Here is an 11,508-nt window from a genome sequence, read left to right on the forward strand (position 1 = left end):
CAGGGCTCTGTGTCGGAGAGTTCCTCAATGGGGAATAAAGAAGGTTTGTAGAGAAGACCTTGTCGCAGCGCACAATTTAGCCATAGCGGCTAGGCTAGGTAAATTAGTTTAATTCGCCTATTTGCTCTTGTCGCCAAAAAAAAAAAAAAAAAACAACTGTTTTTAATTTTTTTTTTTTTTTTAAAGCAAATTTAAGTCCTTCCCAATACAAGTAAATCTATGTATCTTATCTAAACTAAATTCCATTTGCCTTAATTCCCTCATAAAAACGAAATCAAGACTTATATTATACGACAGAGGGAATAGTAGGCAACCAATATAGTTAAATTAACTCTTTTCATAAGCCTCGCACAAGGGCGATTTGCAGCTTGATTACAATTAAATGAGTGAACAATAAAATAGCCAACTAGGCTCGACAAAATTACAGCATACACTGACATCACCATTCACCACCACCATCACTTCACCAAATCACCAGTCCCGTTGACTCTAAACAGCGTTACAATAATCTTAAACTAATCTAATGGAGCCATCTAACAATAATAACAGCAGAACAATGCCGATTTTAGGAGCAACTTTTTTTTCTTTGAGGTGCCTTCGGACTACCTAAAGCCTACATTTTACCGAGAAATCGCAAATCCCGAGATACAACGACTACAAACAAATAGACCTGTAGTTTATAAGAGACTACATAAACAACTAAGAGTTGTCCCTGTTGACAAACTGCAACTAAATTGAACTCTCACGCATGAATTATGACCTTTCATCCTTTGATGCTCCAGAATTGGGGTCTGATGCATTTTCTTTTGGTAATGGCATTGAAGGTCTGATTTTAAAATCACCAGAGTGCTGCGACAATTCCTGCTGCTGGAATTGTTGCTGCTGTAGCTGATGTAGTTGGCGTTCTTGAAACTGATGCTGCTGCTTCTGCGAATGAATCTGGAGCTGTTGAAACTGCTGTGCGGTTAGCAGAGTGTGCATTGCCTGGTTGTTTGGGTAGAAAGACTGATTGGCTGCAAATGATGGTGGGAAATTCACCATAGGGCCACCATTGGAGATAGCTTGACCAGTAAGCAATTTTAAATGCTGGATCTCCTCTTTCAGTGCATCATTTAATGCTGCATTAGACCACAAAATAAAGAAAACAAAATCCCATCAGAAAGCTGAATCAAATAAACAATTTATCCACATCAGTCTTCCAGAGAAAAAAAAACTCAAGTCAAAGCAGCACCACGACCTTCTAAGCAGTGTTATTTTTATTTTTAAGGTAAGGAGAAACCTTGACAGGTTGGGGGGAATAAAGGGGGTCCCAACTTGCCAAGGGTGAGAATCGATCCCAGGACCTCTTGAAACCGGGAGAGAAGCTGTAACCACTAGGCTATCCCTCACTCTCAAGCAGTGTTTTATTGGGGTTTAGGAGAGGCAATGAATTGGATTTTGATAATATACAATCTAGTATAAGTATTAGGCTGAACTTTGAAATGCCAAACCTAATGACTGTATTTAACCTAGTTGGACTGCATAAGTATGTAACATTATTCTCTAGTAGCCTGTCATCATCAAGTTTCCTTCATCGTATACAAACAGACCTCAGAAATTGCATCTTTCCCTTTATTAAGCTTTACCAGGCCAATGGTCCCCAGTTAATGGTCCAGTCTGGCCAGAATGTGCTTTGTGAACACAACAATTGCTTTCAAACTTAATGCTAACCATTTAATTTTGTTCACATTCTTATATTCATTAATTCAATATATTTAGTGTCAGTAAAGCGGGGGTGAAAGGGGTTGGTTATATGTTAGCAAATTAAAAGCTTCTCTTGACACATGAACAATAGCATCTTCCTACTGCACTTTTCCATACACAGGTTCCTATCATATAATGCCAAGACAAGATACACGTAAAAGACGGCAAGAAAAGCAGCATTATATCCCTTATTATAAGAGGTCATTGACATAAAGGATGAAAATTGTTCTTAGGAAGACCATTGGTAGTACCAACAGATTAAAATCATAGAAGAGTGTTCAAGAAAAATGTTTCAGCTTCATGCAATGTGTTTCAAAGCCAATTCCGTACAGGAGCAAAAGCATCATTCATAATGTTCTTTAATTTCAATTATTTCATCTGTAATCAAACCAGATTCAATTCTCCTTACAGGAAAGGAAAACTCAGCACCAGGCCTGCAGGCAAACAACATTCTATCTTGGGACTTACAGCAGCAAAAGCATTTTTTGATTATGATTATCTCATATGTACTCAAACCAGACAAAGTTCTCCTTATAGGAAAAGAACCAAGCACCAGACACCCACCATCCCATCCAGGAACTACCAAAAGAAGTCCACCAGTCTAATGGAAGAAACTCCTTAGCAATCTGCCAATAGATAGTTGACTAAACGATGAGGCAAAACACCATGGAAGTTGGATAACAGAACACTTTAACTAAGAGATATCACTACTTCTAAAGGTTCAGGGGTTCTGCCACTCCCATTTCGAGTCTGATTTCAGCAAATTACATCTGCATTGAGGTATTGTCTTACAAATGACAAAAAGGTAGACACTAAGGGCTACTTATTATTATCAGGGGGCTCCTTTGGGTTACAAGGGTGAGCCCAGCCAGAAGAGGGTCTTGACTCTCACATAGATTCAGGGTCGTGCAATTAAAATACAGTACAGGTCCGGGTCGCGTTATTTCAAATCGAGGTAGCTTTTCTAAGTTTGCGTTAATGCCAGCAATAAGTGGAATGCTTGGCTTGTCTTTTGCGCAGCGTGAACTAGGTAGTACCCGACAATTCAACCAACTTTACATGCATACTTGTGTTCATATTTTTGATAAAAGAGGGCATCAAGGCAAAAAGTGTACAAAGCACAAGGCAAAGACATGCACCTTCGGCAAAAGCACTATTTTTATTTACTTTAATATATATTACATATTACAAAAGAAAGCTATAATATGGCTGAGTTTTTTCACATTAAGGAAACATTTTAACAAATCGTATACAAAAAGGAGCATGAAGGTTCACAGATATCATGTTACTTTTAAAAGAATTGGTGCATCCTCTCATGCAAAAGCAGCTCGAGACATCCAAGGGGTGAATACTATGAATCTTGCGCCTCATAGGCGTCTCTGGCAAAGGTTTCGAGATGAACAAAACAGGGGGAGAGGCTCCCTAACTTCGCCCTTCGAAAAAACAAGATAAGGGCCATAAAGAATGGATTAAAAGGAGGCCTCATTGGGAGCCTGAAGCTCTCCCATGAACACTTTCAAGCGAATTTTTTCAAAGATAAATCATATAGCTTGAACGCAACATCTTACATAGTTTCTACTCTCTTATCTAGGATGAGTAACTTAAATGGCAGCCTCCACATACTTAATTGTATTTCAACAGTAATCTCAAGCATGGTCAAAGGGTCTTCCAAAATTCAATTTAATATTTTTATATAAGGAAAAGAAACTAGGTATCCGAAAAGAATCAGCTGATGCTCCAGGATACTCTAGAAATCAGGATGTTCAAAAAGGGAAAACAGAAAGAGAAAGGGGGAAACTCTAAACATAACAAATTTATCTAATGTTGGGGCCACAAAAGATATGGAAGAAAGCAAAAAAAGTAGCTTCCAGTCACAACCTAATATCTAATCATCCAAAGTTGCATAAAAATCTACACAAAGGCCAATATGCAGAAAAATACCGCTGCCCTATGTTACTCAGACACGGATTATATTTCTACTCGGATACGGGTGTCCAAGTGTCCGACTCGGCTATTTTGTAGAAAAAAGTCAAGTTTTTAGTTTAAAATGAAGTATCCAAGCAAATTATGTCCAACACGACACCCCGTTTTTGAGGTAAATGAAGGTGTCGGAGTAACACTGCTGCTGCCTCCTATAGGAGTCTGGTCCATGACTCAATTTTCCCTTGTCCCTGATCACCCTCTCCAACCAGGTCATAACCATCTCCATCTTAAGCTATATCCTCCCTATGTGTGTCCATAAAATTGCCATATGATTTAAAATCAGACTAGCAAGTCATCTTTGAAAAAGATATCCTCATTTTTTTATGTCATGCTGCTCGTGTGCTTCTCAGCATACTACCTATTCAACCTTAATCAGAAACCAAGATCTGCATATCTAGTATATCCTACCCTTGTTGTCCCACAAAAGATATTAACCTTTCTTTTTGGATGTCCCAATATAATGTCCACCCTTATTTTAGTAGGCTTGAAAGTGATTCCCAATATTATTTTTTTTATTTGACACATACTTTAAGCTCAAAAAACAATTCGAAGGCATAAGGACACTTTTGGTATGACACATAAAAAGAGAAAGTTAAAATATTTTACTTAAAAGTTTGTGAAAATTTTCAGAGTACATGGGACGGAGGATATATTACAGAAGAGGCAAGGTAGAGAAGCATGAAGACACTTTCAACCTCTAGTTACACCAGTTTACAGTTATCTTTACCATGAATCTGAAACAAGCATTGTCTGTTTCGTATTAATTCCACCAATAAAATTAGAGTACATGAAAAACTCTAAGCTTGTCAAACAATAACGAGCAGATGCGTACTTGATCATGTTGCATGATTCCTTCTCTCAACTTCAAAAGATAAATTGCAGATCATAACCTAGCTTCTCGATTTCCATACTATTATCTGAATTAGACAAAGTCATCATTGTCTTAGAAGCAGCTCCGGGAACAAACTTCCTCAGACATCACTATTTCGCAAAAAGTTGTGGAAGATCTTTTCCAAACAGAACAGATAAATCTCAATTTGTGAATCCCCAAACAACCACAGATAACAGACACCAGATCAGCAACGTCATGAAGACAACAAAAGAAGGCAGGGAAGTCTGCAGACATTATACGCGAAACTACCTGGTACAGGATTTGCAGCCAGCTGGCCTAAGGAGGAAATTATCAAAAAGAAATGAATATATAGTTTACATGATGAATTTTATATTTAAATATTATTTCCCTCGTCTTATCCAACTATGATTTCCTACCCTCCTTCCCTCTGCCAAGTGTTGTGTGCGAGAATATAGATTGAAATAAGCTTCTATTTATTGGCCTTGGAGTCGCTTAACTCTTTTTATTATTAGCCATAATATAATTCTTCTTGTCTGTCTCAGTGGTCCAGCAAGGCCTCCAACAACTATCTTTCTCCCAGCAAAGTGGCAACAACCAACAAGGATTGGCCATATAGTCAACTCTTGACTCAAAGAAAGATCCAGCACTTAGCTTCTCCTCATCTTTAATTAGTACTTCTATCTAGGAAAAAAGATCCGTAAGGTAGTAACTACGCAAATAACCACGTGGAGGGTGTCAAAGGGTCATATATCTCTTCCCATCGTCAGATTTGTAACCTACTCATACCTCACTCATGTCGATGCACAATGTAGTCCTTGGAATACAGGTTGGAGCTTGATAGAATTGAACAAGTCAATATAAGTATAGTCCTATCGACACAAAATCATAGAAGAAACTATACCATGTAAGAAAACATAAGGCATAACTGCCAAAAATGTTCAATTAAAATTCTTAGCTCCTACTTAGCAAGAACTAAACGTATATGACTCATTCAGGACACTGAGAGCTTTATACTATTGAGTAGTCGTTTCGATCATAAGATACATATTTGCCAGTAGATAATAGGGAAGAGGTAGCTTCCATTAGAAATGGTTGAATCTTTCTTTCGCGGAAAAAAAATATATGTAGATAACTCTCTAACTTCAGAAATTCACAATTTTTTATCTCAACATGGTAACAACGCAATACTAAAAGATAAAGTTCAAAATAACAACAGTGACATGCAGTCCAAAACTAATACACTGCAAGTAAGGCATTCCCAAAATTAACAAGTGTGCTTGACTAGTTGGACGAGAAATATACAACTTCCAACAATGGGGGAACTTACCATCCTGCAAGTGAACTTGCTGCTCCATTGTTTGCAGACGCAGCTTTAACTCACTATTTTCAGCAGTAAGACCATTTGTATCTCTCTGTAAATAATTAAATAATTCATCAAATTTAAGAATTCATGAATGAGGAAAAATAGAGCATTGACTCGAAAGAAAACATGTCAACACAAAAGTTAAGACAGCTACCATCAATTGAAGTTGCAATTACAGATGAAATGAGCAAATAGTACGACTAATTGGAAGCTGCAAAGTACATTATATGTTTCACTTAAAGAAAGTCGTGCTAATAAACTATTACCTGCAGCAGGGTTAACTGAGCAGATAAAGAAGTTGCTTCAGTTTGCAAGGTTTGAACTTTGCGCTCTAGTTCTGCTATATATCTCATCTTCCTTTCCTTAGATCTTGCAGCTGATTGCCTATTTGCCCAGATTCTACTCAAGCAAAACAAAGAAGAATCAAAAATTGAAATGAATGGTAATCAGTTATATGTTCTAGCCAAATTGCAAATTCAGTGAAGATACAGCACACTCTAGTCAGAAAGGAATCAAAACCTACATCCCCCCTAAGATCCTAATCTTAAAACAAAACACAAAAGGGGATATAGACCCTACAGACTTATTTGGCTTGAGCCTTAGTATGGAGACCTAAGTGAAACTTTCAAATTCACAGAAACCCGACTTCAGCGCAAGTATATTAATCAACAAATGAAATTGATTGAGCCCCAGATCCAAGAAATCCGTGGCCATATATATAGTAGCGTCCAGAACATATAGCAGTCACACGCAGTGATGATCAGTGATCAACATCACAGAATCTCAACATACAATTGGGATCATGTTCAAGTTGACATTGCGATTTCAGATCCCCTCTCACAGCCCTAAGCTTAAAGAGCATACCATTAGCATCCCAAAAGCTAAGCATATCTGCTAAAAATTTGTTATGAACAATATAATATGGATAATTTTCTGCAAATAAGGTTTACATTTAGATCCACAAAAAGCTTGTTTCGACTAACCAATCCAACAATTCTTTCACTAATAAATTATACTGACATAAGAACAGAAGGGTCTCTTTCCTGCACAAGAGACTAGACCAGACACAGCGCCTCCAAAGACTAAATCGTAAAATAGTTACAGTCTCATGTGAAGCAGAATTAAAGATCCTTTCACACATAGACCTATAAGGTCCCAAGATTATAATATATACTAAACCCTGTCGGCATAGCAAAATTAAATTCTCTATTTAGTGTGCTTCCAAGACCAAGAGCAATCATCCCAACTTATGCTTGTAAAGTTAAAGTACACACCCAACTTCCTCAAAGAATATCATGATTCATCCCACGAGTTTGGAGTCAGAAAGACGTCTTCAACAACTTTTTGCACAGAAACCATATCCTCTTACTAACTCAAGAAAAGGAGTAAAATATATAAGCACTTCAAGAAAAGATAATCTAACAAAACATTCCTTAAAGACCCATTGAGATCCAAATAGGTGAAACACTCCTATAACTTAGAAATCACTTTCTCTCCTTCCTTCCACAGTCCCACTCATCAAATTTTTTCTACATATTAGACCAAGATTAATTAAGGAAAAAGAAAACAAAAAAAGGGTTGTAAATGTGCAACATGACATAAGGAGGCAAAATGAAAGCAACAATTCTCGCCCATATAGACAATGACTTGAAAAATCTTATTCCTAATATGCACTTTGTACATTCTTGAATATGGACAATAGTGAACAAAACCTTGCTTGGGTTGATGATGTCATGTCTTTCCTCTTTGCTGATAAATAGAAGAAATTTCTGGGCCTAGATATTTGATTATGGAGTAGAAGAGCCTAAACAATGGATAAAACCTATGAGAATACAGGATTTATATTACCCTGGGAAGAAGGTATATAACGCATGGCGAGATCACTACAAGACAACGATTAGTAACTGTTGCCTAGAAACCATCGAGCCTTCAGATTCTTTTTATTACTTTTATTTCCGGTTCAGTAGAATGGTAGTTTTATTTTCGGTAAGTAGAACATTAAAATTGCAATGTCATTAAAAAAGAACTTATTGACATTGCACCAAACTAAGAAGACAAGACTACCATATACGACGGAGATTTGAAGCGGTTACCAAAAAAAATCAGGCTTTCGGATTTTCCAATTAGTTATATTTTTGGGTAAGTAGAGCAGTAAATTAGATGTCATTAGTTTACTACAGATCTTATCCTAACAAGGGCAAGCATTTTGGGTGGTTCAAAAGTAGAAGTCCAAATTCCAATCAGAACACTATACGTTTTATTACGATATACAATCTGCAAGGCATATTGTGATATCTCCTACTTTGAAGTGTAAGTTACAACGGTATGAGTAGAAAGAACAACAATCCACAAAATAGAGTGCATGCATGAATTTATCACCAAATACATGTGAAATTAATCATTTAAAATTAACAATTAACATAAACTAAAACCTAACTGAATCCAGCGGTAAGTTAAACAGAACTTGCACCTATTAAGTTTTAGGGACCTCGAAGAATCTTTACGTATATCTTAAGAGGAGAATACTCGTAATAATTGTGTAGCCAATCATGTAACTTGATCTTCCTCATGTTATCCAGTCTCTAACCCTCCCACATGAACCACATTTCAAAACATGCCTAATGGAGTGTGATTCACACTGGACTGATTTCTTTATTGGTTTGGGATTTGAGTTCTATTATTGCTATATCAAGAATATAGTAAACCACAACACAATATGGTGCAAGTGCAACCTCTCAGAGCCCTTCACCCCCCCCCCCCCCTTTCAAAAAAAAAAACCTCTCTTCCTTTATCTCAGCTATCAAGTTTTTCCTTAAAGAATATACCCTCTTGATGTGCATTAACTCCTACCACAACAAATTATTATTCACTCGAGTTGTACCTCAAACATTTCGGAACTAAAGCTTTTCAACATGCTAACGACAAAAGAGTTGCATATGGTAAGGCCACAAGTCATATAAATATGAATGCCAAATTCAGCTATTAGTTTTGAATAAAATAAAAAACTGTCCCATCAGCATTCACATTTGGTATTATGGATGGTCTGCAGGATTATAAGACAAGAATAGAAGTACAATCAAATGAAAATCGTCTTGACAAAACATATATAGCGACCGTCTCTCATCACTATAGTACTTGACCAGAGTAAGAAAACTGAAGGGAAATGTAAAATTACATAATTGTAACCATATAGGTGTTATTAACTACGTGAAAGAATATAGAGCTCTTTCACTTGCTGGAGAGCACACAAAAAGCCTCAATTCCACCCTACAGAACTTGATTCTAAACCCAGAAAAAGATATCAAATAAATCTTTTCAAGTGTATGTAATTAGCCCCATATATGCATAAAATAAAATTATCACAGCACTTGAGCCAATAATGTACTACAAGTCTAAAACAGTACAGCTGTCCTAATTTCCATTCAGTTCTATCTTTTTCATGGCATAGCGCGTACTCCAGTTCCACCTACATACATGAACTCCTCAATCAACCTGAGATGCTTGTGTAAGAAACTCGTCACAAAGCTTTAGGCACTAAAAAGTTCAATGCGGACCAAAAGATACAATCTTTCGAGAAGATGAACAACACTAGCAAATAGCTCCTTTGATAGTATATGTCAATAAGAGAAATGGTGGTTTTCACATCAAATGAGCCACTCAGAAACATTCCTTATATTACTTCGTATAACAGTAAATCACAATATAAATATAAACAGAGCTTCTTCTAGACAGACATAAGCTTCCGGAGATATGAATGCCATATACTGAAATCCTCATTCATCAGATCTCTAAAGATTGCCCTCAACTCAATTTTCTTTTGTAATAACATATAGGAACAAAATGACTACGTTTTTAACAGATTATTGCTTCATATACATATGAAGCTAAAAGCTTGTGCCACTCATTCAAAACATACATAAGCTTTAAGATAGAAATATGAATCCTACATAAAGAGATCCTAACCATCAGATCTGCGTCAAAGATTACTCCCAATTAGTTTGCTTTTTTAATACCATATGGAACAGGATGGCTATTTTATTTCCACCAACCATTCATCTTTCTGCCATTCAGCCAGCCAACTCCCTGTAGCTTATCTATCCATCCTTAATGATGATATGTCATAAGATACGACTTAATTTAATGTGATTTTTCAGATACGGCTTAACAATAATATGTTAACATTCTACTGACAATTCATGAGCCAGGACATCATTCCTAAGATAACCCAAAAAAACATGTCTTGTTGAATTACCTGCAGCATCCTTACCCCTAAACCGCATAGCTAACCATATAAATTAATTTCACAAACATAAACCACTAGCTCTCAGTGCTACACCGTTACGATAACCATTATCCGGTTCAGATACTTCTTCAACACCTTCCCATACATACGTTCACAATAGAGAACATCCTGGAGATTATCATGCCATATTACAGCTAAAAAACAAACACCTCCAAACCCATAGAAACAACTCCAATAAGCCACATTCATCTCCATGTTCTCTATCACTAAATTCTCACATTATACCATCCTTTTCAAATTGCACAATTCTTCTAAGCTCTAAATAACCTACCTCACATTGTAAACATTTAACCATTCAAAAGAAACAAAAACCTGAAAAAAGAAGGGCACGAAATTCAAAATACCAAAAACTACCTCTTAGCACGCTTAGGATCAATAAGTGCAAGCTCAGCAAGCTTAGCAGCTGAGATAGCCTTCTTAGCCTCAGCAGGAAGAGCCTCTTCTCCATTCGAAACGAGCATCTCCGGCTTAATTAATGTCGTGCCATCCATAGATTGACTATGCTGGTGCCTAGCTCTCGGCCTCTCGCCCGTCTCACCAGGCGCCACCTGCCCCGCCCCCCACGACGGCTCTCCTGCCTGAAACCCCGAAGTAGCAGAAGTCGCCGAATTCACCTTATCCATGTCAATGTACATCGAAAACAAATCCTCTTCGGTTTCGTCCGAAAACGATGGACCGTCATGTCCACCTCCAACGACGCCGAGATCGCTGTCGAAGCTAATATCGTCGGGAAGAGTAAGAATCTCGGAATGAGCTCTTCTATGGCCCATGTTCTTCGGCGGATTATCCGGCATTCGGCTTAAATCATGGCTAAACGACGTCGTTTGAGTTTGCTGCTGTTGTTGGAGTGATGAAGATGGTGAAGAAGAGGAGGGAGAAAAGGCCGAGAATCTTCCCATTGGTGGTAATCCACCGCCGGCGAGCTTGTCTTTGTCCATTATTGCGGAATTTGAAACCCTAATTTGTTAATTTTGGGGAATAATGAAGATGATGATGATTATGAACCCTAGAAATCATCCAATTCGGGGAAATTGAAAAGTGAAATGAGATCTGGGAAGAATGGAAAAAAGAATAAAGAAAAAAGGAGTGGGAGATCTATGAGTGTGATGTTTAGCAGGAAAATATGAAAGGAAAAAAGAGATTACGTTGGCAAGATTCCAACTTTTTGCGGGACAGAAAAAAGGAATGTAAGAAGAGACTTTCTGGAGAAGATGACGGCCCAACTTTCCAGGATTATAGTAGTAGTAAGTAAAACTTTTTTAT

General features: G+C 37.3%; 1 protein-coding gene across 1 annotated transcript; it reads right to left on the reverse strand.

Moving 5' to 3' along the window:
- Window positions 1-319: 319 nt before the first annotated feature.
- On the reverse strand, window positions 320-11,508 carry LOC104888846 (probable transcription factor PosF21). The gene is made up of 4 exons (XM_010673946.4): window positions 10,600-11,508; window positions 6,209-6,341; window positions 5,907-5,991; window positions 320-1,118 (listed from the first exon to the last, which is right to left on the reverse strand). Exons 1-4 carry the CDS (start codon window positions 11,181-11,183, stop codon window positions 754-756), a joined length of 1,167 nt encoding a protein of 388 aa, XP_010672248.1. The 5' UTR covers window positions 11,184-11,508; the 3' UTR covers window positions 320-753.

Source organism: Beta vulgaris, chromosome 3, assembly GCF_026745355.1.
Source record: "Beta vulgaris subsp. vulgaris cultivar EL10 chromosome 3, EL10.2, whole genome shotgun sequence".
Lineage (NCBI taxonomy): Eukaryota > Viridiplantae > Streptophyta > Magnoliopsida > Caryophyllales > Amaranthaceae > Beta > Beta vulgaris.

Coding starts and splice junctions, on each gene's coding strand:
- LOC104888846 (XM_010673946.4), bottom strand. CDS start 11,183: ATGGACAAAGACAAGCTCGCCGGCGGTGGATTACCACCAATGGGAAGA. Junction 6,342..10,599: donor GATCCTAAGCGTGCTAAGAG/GTAGTTTTTGGT, acceptor TTGCTTGAGTAG/AATCTGGGCAAATAGGCAAT. Junction 5,992..6,208: donor CTCAGTTAACCCTGCTGCAG/GTAATAGTTTAT, acceptor AATTATTTACAG/AGAGATACAAATGGTCTTAC.